Source organism: Sminthopsis crassicaudata, chromosome 3 (genome assembly GCF_048593235.1).
Source record: "Sminthopsis crassicaudata isolate SCR6 chromosome 3, ASM4859323v1, whole genome shotgun sequence".
NCBI classification, from domain to species: domain Eukaryota; kingdom Metazoa; phylum Chordata; class Mammalia; order Dasyuromorphia; family Dasyuridae; genus Sminthopsis; species Sminthopsis crassicaudata.
Genome location: NC_133619.1, coordinates 119334055 through 119350546, shown reverse-complemented (window position 1 = coordinate 119350546; position 16492 = coordinate 119334055). Strand labels below are relative to the sequence as shown.

The window sequence follows — 16492 nt, the reverse complement described above, 5'->3', positions numbered from 1 at the left end:
GGAAAGAAAATGATAAAGTCGGATCTGGCGTTAAGATTACTTTGGCATCTGGGTGCAGGATAGATTGTAGAAGAGAGCTTTGAGGTGGGAAGATTAGGAAGCTATTATAACAGTACAGATGAGAAGGGATGAGAACCTAAATTAGGGTGATAACCATGTAAGGAGAAAGATGTGAGACATGCTTGGTACTAGAATAAACAAAATTTGGCAAATGACTGGATGTGAAAGAAGTCAAAAGTGAGGGGCTGAGAATGCTTCTAGAGCCATGGAATACAGTGACTGGAAGAGTGATGATCATCTTACTAGAAATGGATTTTAAGAGCAGGTGGAGCTTGAGAACATAGGAAGAGAAGATTTTGGATATGAATCTGAGATTCCTATGGAACATCCTATGGGAAGTGTCTCATGTGAATTCGGTAAAATGGAATTGGAGCTCAGGAGATAGATTAGATCTGGGCGACTTATGCACAGACATAATAACTAAAACCATTGCACAGGATGAATCACTTAAAGGGCTTGATAGTTATTCTTTCAAAAGGCATATAGAGAGGCTGGAATCTGTGGCAATGGAGGAGATATCCACAGTAATGAAATCATATGCCTTTAAATTAATTCAAATATTGTATTTGTATAAACTTTCTGACATTCATCATACTGAGGCATCAAAAGTGCAACTGTGAGTGCCACTTATGTTATTTTGATTTACGTAAAACAGCTAATCTTCCATATATGAGAGAAAAAAAGGACACAAAATACAGATTAATTCAAAGTTTAATCCACATAAACTATTATTGGTCAGTATCATCAATATAATCATGAAAATATCAAAATTTGTGAGTACTGGCGTATGGCAGGAGGAATTTTATTTTTGTTACAAATAATACAGTACTGGTGTTTTCACTATGCATAAACTATGCTGCAGAAAGAGCAATTGCATTAAATCTTAATTCTTCTGGGTCACGTTCCATGAACTTCTTGCAAACTTCTATGGCATCCTATAAATGAAAGATATAAAGATACAATATCTCAGTTTATAAACAAAAACACTTTCACCAACAAAGGCAGCTGCTAAGTAAACACTTATGTTATTCTAATTTACACAAGTTATATACAGTAGACTCATGTTATCCTGAAAATCAGACTAAAATTGACTTATTTCTGTATTTCTACAGCCCCACAGAATTACTACAGGAGTTAAAAGGAATGTCAAAACAGAAGCTGCTCTATGAATACAGAGAAGAATAGCAGCAAGGAGCAAGAGAGAGCTAACAGCACTTTTGAGATTTAATTAGTACTATTGATTTTCTCTAGTAGCATGTTATTAACTTAAATTCAAAATCCAGAGACTACTATACTTAGCTTACATACTGGTATAAGAATGAGGGGCTGAATGGGTGATAACATTGGAGAACAAATTAGATTAATAATCTTTGATAGTGAATGGTAATAATACTAGTAAATCTATGACTTCAACAAATTCCTGAAAAACTCAATTCCTCTTGCGGCACCCACTTTATCACTCCATCACATGATGCTCTCTACTTATTCTCTTAAGAGCTTTCTGTAACTCATTCCTTTGATGCTAGTTTTTGGGTCCTTAGTTACAAAAAAACTTTAAACTAGGATATGCTGGAGCCTAAAAAATTAGCTCTGTTTTCAGTATGAGCATTTATACTTTAGAAACTGACATGGGTTAGTTTAAAATTATGCCTACTTTATTTGCTTTTATTGATTATCAAGGCTTTAAGAAAGTGAGGGAAAGTATCAATAATGCAGATAAAATTTAAAAGTATGCTATGAATACATTTTTTGGGGAGGGCAACTTAAGTTGTTAAATATTTGCCAGCATACCATAGGTTAAACTTATCAAATGAATAAAATGGGTTTTTTAAATGTAATTTCTTTAAATTGTACCTTGTGAGCAGAGCTTTAAGGTACTGGTATTTATCACAATGTCAAAATGTTTATCTTCTGACTACAAACATTTACATATAATATTCCTCACTTGTTGAGAGGCAGTGTAATACTGTAAATACAATGTCAATCCTATCTATAGCCAAGAGGACCTGGATTAAAAACCTGTTTCAAGCATATATTAGGTATGTGATTATAGACGAGTCTTCATATCAAAAAGCTCCCAACAACTATCTAAAAAGGTTGGTTATAAAGATGCTAATCTGATATTGGGAGCTCCTAACATAGATGAAATTAGAAGTTTGAGTGCCCTCCACTATTCCTGAAAGAAACAAAACCTCAGTGGCACCTCCTGAAAAGCAGTGTTTTTCTTCCTCTTAAGTCTGGTGAAGTGGGGTTTTCCTATACTTGATTTAGTTGATTTAGGTGATCCACAACATCTTTGGCTCAAAGTGGTCTATGGACATAAAAATTTAAGAACTGCTATCTTAGAATACTTATTTTAAAACAATTAGCTTTTTTTTTTTTTTGAGTACTACTAAATCTTTTAAAGTATTATAATAACAGTTGAAAAATACAACAGAGACTCTTCATATCTCCCAGATTCCAATCTTCTTATGCTCTGTTTTTCTGATTCCCAAAGAGCTGAAGTTGAGAGGCCTGGTGTCACTGCAAGGATAATCCCATGTACATTAGCTAAGTAAGTTCATTCTAGCATGCATGAATGTGCACATGTGTATAGATGGTAAAACATTTTGTGGAAAGAAGGCTATGTTGTATCAAGCAAGGTCTTTTTTGTTCTGAAACATTTCCTACAAAAAATTCTACCAATCAGAAACTCATGTGGATCAATAAATTCTCCTTTTAAAAAGAAGGGGGAAAGGAGGATAAAAATGGGTAGCGATGAGGACAATGAACCACCAAAGACTGAAGTTCACGAGGGCACAATATGTCCAAAGGTTAGACATGAAGAGGCAGGTAGTAGAAGGGCTTAGAGGGAAAAGGCAGAAATTCAAAAAAGGACAAACTTTGTTATTTTCACAGGACCCAAGTGGCAACTAAAAAAAGTGCTACCATAAATTACCAAGGCCAGAAATAAAGCTATACATGCTATTATCTAAAAATTCTAAAAGAAATTATTTCACTTTAAAACCTGTACTGATTTGCTTGTCTTAATGTTATAAAATAAAAGAATGAACATTAAGTAGATATTTAGAAAATATCAACCAAAAGAGGTCCACTTTTACAGATCACTCCAAATCTAGCATGGACACTCAATAAATGTTCATTCTGGTTTTTTAAAGTAAAAAATAAATTGAAAAATAACTATGCAACATCAGAATGGCTGGTGGTCCATTATAAAAATATACTAAAGTAGTATGTGTTCTCATCATTTAGGTACTTCCCTAAATGGTACAATCAGCAACCTATTCAATCCTTATCCTGTGAGCCTCTTGTCTGCTTTCACTCACAAATCCTCCAAGCATGTCCATGCAGTGTGCTTGAAACTTCCTCATACTACATGGTTACCAGTGGATGTACATGAGCTATCCATCTGTTGCTATTTGCTGCTCTTCTTGATACATGATGACTAACTTACATTGCCTCTGAGTTATATATTTCTGATGAAATTATTTATATCACTCTTGGGTAAAATTCTTTCCTGATAATATGTTGTATCATACTCACACCTACTATGCATCATTGTGTTTAGCAAGTATTGCTTGATAGTTTATCATCTGCCAAACATAAAAATGTTTAAAAACACAATAGGATTTCTTCGTTAAGCAAGTCTCCAAATATTTTCACCCCCTTTGGGATCCTGCAAATACTCTTTTACTTCAAATATACTTTCTCTGCCAAGTGACAATGTCATTCTGGTCTTCAAAAAATAGCAAGATCCTGAAAGCATGACAGAATAACAAAAAAGCTACAAAAACATATCTTTCTCAAATTCATTTTATTTTAAGTTGATTTTAAAAGTCTTCTTACCTCTAATAAAGTATCATCACTAGTTTTCCCATGGTTAATTGGAAATGGCTTGCGTCCATCTAAGAAAATAAAAGTATTTAATGCTCAGCTCTATACTCAGTGATTAACATTCAATTCCTATTTTCTTCAATTATAAAAAACTAGACAATGTATAACATTAATTTTATCCTGCATAGTTAAAATAAAACTAAGAGCCATTTGAAATAAAACATTTTATCATTTACAATTATTAGTTCTTTTCTTCCTGATTTAAGAACTGACAATTAATAAAAATATAACTTGTTAGAAAAATAATTTAACTTTTTTGGAAAAAAAATACACATTGTAACAAAATATGTTTGTCTAATAAAAAGTTGTTACATATTCATTAATATTATCTTTACGTATATTGTTTTTACACAAAAGGTCAAAGTGTCCACAGTAAGCAAAGATATTACTTTAATACCTCAAAAGACCCCAAAGTGTCTACAGTAAGAAAATATATTACTTTAACTCCTCAAAAGACCCCAAAAGTTTCTTCATGGGAGACTCTCACTGTCTCCCCTGATGCAGCCATACCACTTCATAAACTGGTAATACCCTTTTGGTATTAAACTGATCTGAATTTAGCTGGTGTTCAAATAGGTTGGCAAACCACTATCAAGCCCATGCTTGAACCCTTTCAGTTAGAAAATATCAACCAAAACTCCAGAGCTCTAGGAACCTCAGGCTACCTCCAACCAAAATAAGAAAAATGAGAACTTAATGGCCTTTTATTTTTAAATCCATCCAAATAAAAATATTTACTATGTCCTGGAAAGTATCAGAGTATTGCCTCTAAGATATCAAGCAGACAAAGTAAACCCCAAACTTAGTAGCTCTTAACCAAAAGTGTACAATAGAATTAATTTTCAATCACCTGGTCCAGTGAAATACAGCACAACAGAGCTAAGAGGATAAAGGAAAAAACTACAGCTAGGCATAAAAAAACACTAGTAGCTTTAAGGGTTCAAGTTACATACAAATAGCTAAATAAACACCATTCTTGAGTTTTTTAAAAAAAAATTTTTAGACCTGTGATTGTCTACATAGTAGTAAAGAAATAGCCACCTCTTGGCAGTTTCGTGTTAGAGAAGGACCCAGGGCACTGAGAGGATTAGTGACTTGTCCATCACTTAACAGTCAGGATGTATATCAGAGCCATAACCCAAGTCTCTGGCCTCTGAGTCCAGGTGTCTCTGCCCTAAGCACTGCTTTTTACAGGCATGTAAGACGCAGAGGCAGGTATACGTATGTGTGTACATAAGCTGGCATATGTATGTAGTCAAGAGGAGGCTATGGTGCTTTGGTGTCAGAAAAGACCTGCTCAGGTTCGAGTCTTGCCTCTGACACATAGTGAGTGCCTCAGGAAAGCTCTTTTAAATATTCTATAGCAGGTGCTGACCTGAATCAGTTAGAGCTTCCTTAAAGCAGTAAAATCACCAGTCCAATATGCATGTATGTAGACACATATACATATATAGTATGCACAGTCTAAGAGTCTTACAACAGTAAATTCAGTAATAGGAAAGGTTTCTACAGAACCTAATATTAACTATAAGAGACAGATTTGTTGGGGGAAGGAGGAGAAGAGGGTGTTTGTTTTAAAAGCTATTCCCTGAATAAACCCTTCCTCCTCAAATCTATCAAAGCACTCTTTCTCCTACACATATAATTCAATATGATTTTTAGTTATTCACGTTTCTGTCATAGTAGATATGACAGAAAAAACTATTAGTTTTTAAACTCAGGGAACCTACTCTTTCTCTGCTTTGTATTGCATAATCAATATCCACAGAGTAAAATAGCCAAGGTTTCACTTTGTACTATATCAGTTATAATGTTAAGGCAAAATTTAAATCAGTACACTAAATGGTGACTCTTGGCCAGATTTATACTCTCATTAGCTTTACTAAATGCAAAATTCTTCATTCAGCAGTGACAAATTCAATTTCTTTATGTAAAAATAAAAATATCCCCAAATTCCATGTGATTTTATAATACTTTTATACAAACTGACATATAAAATAAGATCTTGAAATACAACATGTAAAACATGTTTAAAACTTCTGGTACTTCACTGTTGCTCCTCAATTTTAGTTCAATGTGATATTTCATTTTACCAGTATATATTTTTCAAATATGATTTTGTGTTTTTATGTCAAAACTGTTCAAATTACTTTCCATGGGACTCAATCCATTTTTGACTAATCTAATAACTCAGTTATTAAGGATGAATTGTTAACATTTGTAAAATCCATAAGATGAATCAATTTTCATAACTATTAAACAGGAAATGCTTTATTGTTTGCATTTCCTACTCAATTTTTTTTGGGGGGGATACTGTCTAATGTTATTTTCAATATGACTTAAACTTTATAAAATATCCTTTTATATCAAGGGATTTTTTTGAACATATAAGAAGCTTTATTATATTAGCAGCCTGTATGTTATGATCTTTTACTCTTGTTTTTAAATGCGTAAAAAAAAAAAAAAACAAAAAAAAAACAGGAAATACAAATAATGTTGATCTCTCCCCCCAAAGACTCAAAATTTCATTCTGCTGACTTTTTGCTGTCATTTACTTATTAAGAATTATAAAACTAATTGTTTGATAAACCTCAGTTCATACTGCTTAAAGGATATAGGAAACTATCTTATTCCATATTTTTATTCTGAAATTTTAGAGCCTTTGTGAGAAAGACTATCAGCAGAATAAATCAAATAAAGTGGGCATGATTTATCACCTTTATTTTAATAATTTTAACATCATGTATTTGTCTGTTGGACATATACTACCTTATTATTAAAAAGGGTAGACTGTCATCCCAGAAACTTTAGAGACAAATCTGTCATCCCTCACCAAATGAACAAGTAGTATGGATAAAGTTTAGATGGAAATGCTTACAAATGGATTCTTTAAATCAGAATAATACACAGCAAATTCTGCCTACTTTCTAGTGTCAATAATCAGCTATTATATATATATGTATACATATATATATATATATACATATTTATATATATAAAATCAATAATAGCCCAATTATTTGATTCTTAAACTGTTTCTAGTCGCAAACCATTAAATGACTAAGAAAATTTAATTATTTGTGTTTCTTTACAAAGATGCCTGAAATTAATAAGAAATAGAAAACTTAAAGTGTAAAAATATCATTAAATATTGATTAAATGTTAAAAACTACCAGAATACAGAAAAATTCATGAAGATATCTTATAGAAAATAAAAGGAGGTGGCAGAATCCTGAACACGAACATGTGCTTAGAAGAGCAATCTCTAGTTTCTGGAAGGAGTTGGTGATAACCAGATAGCTTTTCTGCTGCAGGAACTTGTCCTTGGCTGTTTTAGAGGAGCAGAGAGATGGCTAAGGGTAAGGGAAGAGACCATGGATTGTGATTTCAAGGTCTCCTGCACCCATCTAGTAACTGGTATCAGAAATTCCACAAATTCCACAAAAAGTTTCCTTCTACTCTTAGAGACTAAATACCTTAAAATGCAAAGTCAATTGAGGTAATTTATTACAAGAAATTCCTTCATTCCAAAGTTTGGTCAATTACTTTGTGAGAAAATAACCTTTAATTATCTTTCCTGAAAAAAAGGATACTGATTGGTAAAAGTCTAGAGCTATACAGAAATGCAAATTAATCTTAAATGAGCCTCTTCCCCAACACCTTCAATGAAGAAGGTGAGGTACTACCTCCTGCTTTTTGATCACAGCTGGAGATCCAGGAACATCAGCTAGGGAAAAAGAAGAAAAGGAAGACCAAGTCTCTCCTAGGACTATCAACCCTTCCCAAAACAAGGACTCAAGGTACATACATTATTAATACAGAAAAGAGGGTAATAAAGGCCAGGACTCTATTTACATCTGGATGATGTTACCTCCAGCCAGCTGGGATCTGAAATACTACAGATCTTCAAAGCTCTATTCTTTACTTTCCCTTTATGTTAGGCCTCCTCCAAGACAACATTTTTTACCTTCTTTACTATAATAAAGAATCTCTACACCCAGAAAAGTTTCTTCTATCTCTGCAAACATTCTTTTCTTTTTCCCTGCAATCTCTTCCAGCAATCAGCTGGCTGCTCCCAGAACTTCCATTTGAAGGACACCCAAGCCAACCATGGCTTCTTTGCTCCTCTAGTTGCATTCATAAATCTGGACTTTCTCTACCATGCCCAGAAAGGAGAATACTCTTTCATTTCTCCTCCTCTTTTTTAAGCTTCCTTTTATGGGTCCACTTCCCCCAATAGAATATAAGCTCACTCAGGTAGAGGAGCTTCAGAGAAATGTAATGAAGAATGAAAGCATTTTTACCGACTTGGATCTGTTTGGGATTAACCAGGACACAAATTTAATTATTCAAGTTCTGTTTAAGTGCTAATGCTTATATTGATAGTATTGTTATAATTCTAAATATAAAATGTATATCAGAACTGATGTTGCAATGGAGTGCAAAAGTCCAACTCTGGAAAGCTATAGACTTTTTAAAATGAATCTCTCTCTCACAACCTTAATCTACTAGATACCTGGAACTGAATGTCCCACAGATATCTCAAACTTAATCTATCCAAAACTGAACTCTCAATTATCTTTCCCTTCAAACCTTCCACTTTTCCTAACTTTCCAGTAACTCAGGGTTTTATCCTTGACTCCTCATTCTCTCCTTCCTCACCCACATATCCAATCTGTTACCATCTTCTGTTGATTCTATCTTTATGATATCTACATTTCCTCTGCCCCCTTCTCTCTCATGACACTGCTACCACTCAGATGCAGGCCCTTATCTCTTCAGATTTAGATTACTTCAATAACTTAGTGTTTAGTCTCCTTGATTCAAATTTTTCTCCACAAGTATACCCTCTAATCAAAGCAATTTTCTTAAAACTCAGATCTGTCCATGTCACCTTCTTTATTCAATAAATTCTAAGGGCCCCCAATCATTGCTCTCAAAGCTTCTTTCATGTCTCAGCCAAAATCTGACCTTCTATAAGAAGCCCCTCCTAAAACTGCTTACCACTAGAGTTATTGCTCTGATTATCTCCAATTTATCTTGTCTATATCTTGCTTGCACTGAGATATTTCCATCATTAGACTGTCAACTCCTTGGGATTGGGGACTTTTTGGTCTCTTCTCTATCTTCACTGCTTCACAGAGCCTGGCATAGTAGGCATTTAATAAATTCTTGTTGATTTAACTTGTTAGATATCTTTACTTTACACACTAGTCAAAAGTACTTTTGGGAAGAATTCTTGTCTCAGGAAGCACTGAATCTACTGTGAGTTTTGAATGGAGCATGGCTGCAACAGGACAAACAGTAGGGTCAAAGTAGAAATGCTGACTAAGGGAAAATCACGATCCTCAGACCATCTTTGAGGGGAAGGAGGAAAGAATATCTCTGTATTTTGATGGTGGAGATGAGCTTAGAGGGAAAAGCAAATTTGTCTGATACACCTGGCTAGAGAAGTTTACCAGTGGCCTCTCCTTTATATTTTTTCTCTTTTTCAATAATCAGGATCCCTGTCTATTTTTTTATCCTCAGGAATCTTTCCTATTCTTCAAGAATTGCTGATAATGGTTCTACAGTCATACTTACAAATTCTTTCTATATCCTAAGATGCTATGAGAAGATAGAAACCAAAAATCAAAGAGCTACTTGCTCTCCTCTCTTGATATCTACCATGAATATTTTATCTTTTCAACTAAAGATTAGTTCACTACTTCACAAATAAATTAACAAAACAGAAGACAGAAATCCAGTTTTCCATAATTCTAGTAATCAGTCATTTAAAACTTTGTCATTCTTAGTCATGATATACCATCTACTCTAAGCAATAGGTGCATTCCTTATTGCCTTTATGGCTTAACCAAAATTCTGTAAAGAATCCTTTATTCAATTTCAATAAACATTTATTGCCTGTCTACTATGACTTTGAGGCACTGAGAAGGGAAAACGATAATTAAGTCATGGACTTGAGCTTACAAATTTCTCCATTCTTAGAATTTTCCATGAGCCCGATTTCATTCTGAGATTTAGCTTTCTTGATCCCATTAGTGCAGTAATACACTTTTATATTTGTCTTTTATTTTATGACACTCCTTTGATATTCAAGAAAGATCTTTGCTAATCAGAGAAATCTCCTACAAGCAAATTTCTTTAGGTATTTTTCTCTTTATCTTCTCCATCAATATACCTTTTTTTTTTTTTTTTAATTTTTATACTGTTAGAATTCCCCTCCCCCCCCCCGGTTTTTGGAATTATGCTAGCTTAGAGTATAGTTTTGACTACACCCAGCTAATGTGGCTAATGTGAATTCTAAAATGACACAGCCCCTTCTCCCAAGATTTCCATAATTTCTACTTCACCAATCAGTTCTTTCTTGCTGCTCAGAATTAAGCTGATTTAAAGTAGTTTTCTATATTACTTTTTTAAAAAAATGTTTCTACGGGATGAAATCATCAGTAAGTCAAATCAAGAAATTATTCTCTGAGATGCTAGTTTTTAAAAAAGAATGGAATTTGTAGCAAAACAATGAGACCAAGCTTGCCAGTTGTATGTGTATTAAGAAATCTCAATACTCTGCACTTAAATGCTTTCCTCTTTTGTATCATCTGTATCTTCTTTCTGAATAGGCTTTCAATAATAGAGCCCTAAAAAAAAAAAAAATCACTTGTTTGTTTCTCCTTTTAGCTCGCTCAAATATACTCTTTGCTTTTAACTTCAGGTTCATGAACTTCCAGATAGCTACATACTCTGCATTAAGATATTCTTCTTTCCCTTAAAGACCTCTTTTTTAAGCATGATGCAAACATTTTCATTGTCATATTTGAGTTATATTGAGCCCTATCTTTTTAAGATTTGGATGATACAGAAAACACTAGTATTTCAATACATACTATAGAATAAGAAAGTAAAACATCCCTAATAAGTACTTATCCTATTGAGGTGAAGCAGTCATTAATTACTATGTTAAGCAATGGGGCTACAAAGATAAAAATGAAATGGCTGTTGCTTTATGAGGCTTTTTTTTTTTTTTAAACTGGACCAAGATAAAATGCCTATATATAAAGGGCTGCATTTAAACAGAATTGCCTTATTGCAACAGAACTGATTGTATGAGAATGTGAATTAAGATAAAGGAAAGAATACAACTGTAATTAAGGATGGCTCTTTTGATTTTATACCACAAATCTTATTGAACACCAATTCATGCTCCTAAAAATTCAATTAAAAAAAACCAAACAAACAAACAAACAAACAAACAAAAAAAAAAAAAAAAAAAAAAAAAAAACAGATCCTGATAATAGGTCATACCATATGATAACACCACACATAAAAATCCTATTAATGTAAAATTATATTCTAAAGTTTGTTTCATTCATTCATTTATCTTGTGATAAAGTCTTGGGATTATCACTAGTCAAGATTAAACCAGTATGTCCATAAAGAAATGTTAACTTACTAATACTTAAATCCCAGTTTTACAATGATTCATAGCAATTTCCGGTAATGGTGTTTTGTTTCCTGATCTACTGTAGTACAAAGGCGGTGCTGACATCCTTGAATTTAAATTTCTTAGACTTAAAACAATTCTATTTTTTCCTGATTAATAGAAAAAAAAAACTTAAAAGGAAAACTTAGCAGACACTGTGGTAATGTTATAGGTCGATTAATGAACTGAAATAAACAATGAATAAATATCAACTTCAATAGCGATACTTTCTCAGGAATGTAGATATTTTTAACTCCCTTTCCCCTTTCCCTTGCCAAGATAAATTAAAGTAGTTCTTACCTAATTCATAGAGATGCCCATCTACATGAACTAATGCAATAAAATGCAGATCTACTTTTTCATCTATACTTGGTGCCTGAAATAAGAGGAAAAATACATATTATGTGCATGAGTAGTCACAGTATTCAATCAAACCAAACATCAATATGAAAAAAATACATATTTAATGACATAAAACAGAGCATTTTGTTGGTGTTAGAACTAGACATGGAAAGAGCATCTTTCTATTTAATTTTACTGTATTCATACAATTTTGCAAGAGGTTAACTACAATAAAGGCAAATTGCTCCAAAATGTATTCCTTTTACCATTTAGTCTTTTATTAAGGTCCCTCAAACAAAAGTCTTTGGTTTTCTCTAGAAAATTGATCAGTGCTAGGAATTTAGATATCCTTTTTCAATTAGAAATTTTTATGAAATAAAGATAAAGCAAAAGTAGTATTATGAAATCATTTGGAAAAAATTCAGGTAACCTATAAAACAAAATTATATTTTCACTTAATCATACTTTAAATCTTGCTTCTTGAATACCTTAAGAGAAAACTATCAGGATCACAAGGAGAAAAGGAATTCTCCAGGCAGGTCATCCTATTAAGAACAAATAGGTATATAAGAACCTAAATTTCTTACAAAATGAAGAAACCTGCATTAAATTTGTAAACATTAAAGTACTTAATAATTTATGTTATTACTGTTGTAGTTACTGTGACTTTTGGGGGAGGGCAAGAATAAATTCAATCCCAATAAACCAGTAACATGTTCATTTGGCCTACTAAATAAATTTGTATGCTAAATCAGCAATGACAAATCCAAGAATAAAATTATAATCAATGATTCCTCCACTCTATTTAAATCTAAATTACTAATTTTCAGCTTCCCTAAGGAATTAAAATGCAACTATATGTAAAATCAATTACTGTTATGTTCATATTTTCTATTGTAACTATCAACTTAGGACTGTTAAGTATTATTAGACAAAACTGTATGATTTGCAATGGAATAACAGGCATTATTTTTGCTTTTAAAGGTATACTGAACACAAAAGTTAAAAGAAAAAACATTCAAAACATGGACAAATAAAAATATATTTTATACAATTTAAGGCATTTTGTGGTAAATTCTGATATCTTTGGTCTAAAAGATATAGTTAGCCATATGCTAAATTCCATTGATAATTTTAAAATTTTATACTAAATAATCATTTGGGAATAGAAGTCTAAAAGTACAGATAGTATTATATCTTTGCAACATGCAAAAAATATCATGCAGCATCTTTCACATTAGTCACAAACATTTTAGGGTATTTTATTTTTCTCACTGTCCCTATAATGATATAAGGATGTTAATAAAAGAGAATACCATTTAAATATTTCATGATGATAAGCATATCATCAAATTATTTAAGATTATTAAGGAAAAAGGAAAGTAAAAAAGCATTTATTGAGTGACTACTTTATGCCAGGCACTACACTAGATAGCATTTTACAAAAGCCTCATTTAAGAAATCCCTTATCTCAAAAGCTAGGGATAACTCTAAAGTAAAAAATAGTCACATCAAAAAAGGAATATCTAGATTGGTAAGAAAAAAAAAAGCTTAAATTAATTTATTAATTATTATATAAAAAATAATTTATTAATTTGATTATTAAATTAATCTTAGTTAACAGACCATATGACCACTAAAGTTCTTTCCAGCTCTAAATCCATCATCATCCTATGAGTCTCCTTCCTACCACCTTTACTTTATGAATGACAAAACTGAGATATAAAAGAGGAAATTCTTCCCCTTCCCCCCCCTCCCCTCCCCCCAGCCCCATAACCCAGTCTAATGATAGTTAGGTTTCCTTACTCCGGGTCCTAGATTTTCTTGACTACTTGGAAACAGTATTTGAACTCCTAAAATGATTAAACCAAATCTTAGGATTCACACTTCTTTAATGATAGAATCAGAATGGTCAAGTGAGCAACATTTTCATCAAAGTATATTACTGTGTTGACACTGAATCTGTAACATAATGCTTTTTTGCCAACAAACATGCAGAGCTGGCTACAAGCTGCTGATGGGGGGAAAAAAAGCTACCAAAATTTAAAATTTTTCTTGATTTGTTTATCAAAATTGCTCTCCCAACCCCAAGTTTATTCTTCTCATTCTTGAAGCTGTGCATTTTCCAAAGAATTTTTATCTGTTGTCATTTAAAGGCATTAAAACCAAGAAATTTAGGAGTGCGAGGAGGAAATGCTTCATATACAAAAAAATCTCTTTCAAACTTAGCTATGGCTTTAATATTCCACTAAGTACTGGCCTAAAATTTCAAAACCAAAACCAGACAAGACAAAACATCTTCTAATATATTCAAGATGATAATTAAATTTAAACAAAGGAGATGTGAAAAAGCAATGCCTAAGTGCCTATCAAATCCTCCCTAACTGACCAACCTCAATTACAACAATATTCCAAAATAATTTTGAAGAGAAAAAAAATCTACAACCATAAGCACTTATTAAGTGCCTATTATGTGCCAAGTACTGTGCTAGGCACTTTACAAATATCTCATTTCAAGAATCAAACATTTTACCATACCAATCAAAGTAAAAGCAAATAAGGAAAATGTATATACTGTTACTTCTAGAATACCTTCAGTTTCAAAAAAGTTGTAATTTGGTCAAAGGCCAAAAAATAATTTTGTCAATTTCTTTTAATCATATTTTTTATACAACTTCTCTGAGAATATACAATGAATTCCTACATTTAAAAACAGAATAACTTAAATGAATGTTAAATACTTTTAAGCAAAAGGAAAATAAAGCAAATATGCAATGAAAGATGTTTATGAAAACTTTAAATAAAATTTATTTATGAGAAAATAAGATCTCAGTGAAAGTAAAATGAAATTAAATCCAATATGATATAAAGCAATGGTCCCAAATTCTAAAATTTCATTTTGGTTTAGGGATTGTTTGAGCACACCAGATACTGAATTTGATTTACATTTAGCATTAAATCTCCAGCCTAGTTCTTGGCTTCAAAAACAGGACCCTGTTTCAGTCCTTGGCAGCTATGCTAACAATAGATCATTAAACAAAGATGGGCATTCCCATGTTTATGGCAAATTCTACTGCATGACTCTTCTGGTGACACATGCCAGAAAATAACTAGACTCCAACTCTCAAGGGAAAGAAGTTTGACATTAACTTTTCATGTATTTTTTAAGTCTAGGCTAAGTATATTAACACCTAAATTCTCCCATTTAACTTCTAAGAATCATCATTTATGTTTACTTGTAACATTCTTACATAGTAACATAAACCAAAACTTGAAATACAAGTTTCGAAGGAGGGGTCAGCCATGCAGAAAGGCAATGGTGAGGGGTAGTCATTGTGACTGTTCAGTTCTCCTATATTATTTTAATAGCTATGCCAGAGTATGTCACTTTCCCTAAGAATGCAGGAATAAACAGCTGTGGTTTTGTTTTTTGTTTTTACAGTTTTTTGCTATTAGCAGCTTAACAAAGAGGAAATGATTTGAAATGTGGGAACATTTAACAAGAAGAAAATCTTCACCTCCACCCTGGATAAGATCTTTAGAAACTAAATAGGAAGGGAAGATCAGATAAAGATAAAATCAAGTACCTGAGGCACCTCAGGGAATAATACCTTAGATGAAAATACCCTACACCATGAAGGATTCAGACTGAGGACAGAATAAGTAAAGTGACCCCCAGGATGAGCATGGCAGAAGACTAAAGTCATGTTCAATAACATGAAAAAATAAAAACAAAGTTACTGATGGCAAAGAACTTAGAAGCTGCAAAGCATTTGTTGATCAGTGTCAACTAAAAGAAACCAGAAAGATGAGGTGCGGAAGAATATAGATTGACTTTTGAGAGCTTACAGAAACTTGAATATCATGAATGTCGATCAATACTTTTCAAAAGATATTGGCAGGCCATGGAGTGGAAAGATGGATGCTCACCAAGATGACGGCACAAAAGTCAAGCTAGACAGCAAAGCATAAACAGATGTATGCTTGCAATCTCATGTGGGAAAAGGGAAGCTAATGGTTAAGAAAACCAAGAGAAAAGCATCTTGAAGACTGAAGGAGCGTAAGTGGGAATGGACTGTCCTGGTCACGGGAAGAAGATTTGGAAGATTGACTACACTTACAACAGAATGAAGCCCCACAGACGGCAGGCGTAAGAAGGGCCGCCAGCGACGAAGACGGAGAGATGGGCTGGTAGCCTTTGCTGGACCTACATGGTTACGTTTGACCCAGGGCAGGGATGCATGGTGACACAATGGTGAGGCCTTCGTTCTGCAGTGGCTAGAATGAGGCTGGGATGAGGATGGCGAGGACGACTACATAGATATTAAAAAAGAGAACATTTACTTAGACCACATTAACGGGTTAACAATTTTTATCCCTAATAGGCAACAATAATGTCACACTTCAATTCAAAGGATCTGGTACTTTTAATCAAACAGCCTAGTAAAAGATTCTGGTTAAAGGAAAAAAAAAAAAAAAAAAAAAAAGGAAAATACCTGACTACCTAAGTGCTCTTGCTTCTCTTTAAGATGTTTTATGAGAATATACATGAAGCATTTATGCAATTCTACTTTGCCTATTGCATAAAGATTTCTAGGAAATAGAAAAACAAGTAACCCAAACAGAAACACTGTATCAAACTGAACTCCACCCCCTCAGTCCCAACAGCACACCTGTGATGGAGTGAGTGCAGCACAAAGGGGCAAGGTATCCAAA

At 33.0% G+C, this 16492-nt stretch overlaps 1 protein-coding gene across 5 annotated transcripts in view; it reads right to left on the bottom strand.

Annotated features, from left to right (window-relative positions):
• Positions 1-753: 753 nt before the first annotated feature.
• Positions 754-16492, bottom strand: part of UCHL3 (ubiquitin C-terminal hydrolase L3) — an 85999-nt gene continuing 70260 nt past the window's right edge. For 4 of the 5 annotated variants that reach the window (XM_074299273.1, XM_074299275.1, XM_074299272.1 and 1 more), the window contains 3 exons: positions 11735-11810; positions 3907-3965; positions 754-995 (listed from right to left, as the gene is read on the bottom strand). In XM_074299273.1, the coding sequence (XP_074155374.1) occupies positions 912-995; positions 3907-3965; positions 11735-11810 (219 nt within the window). In that variant the 3' untranslated portion in view covers positions 754-911. Of the gene's footprint in view, positions 996-3906; positions 3966-11734; positions 11811-15897; positions 16090-16492 lie in introns of all 5 variants that reach the window. The other variant, XM_074299271.1, reaches the window with a different exon arrangement.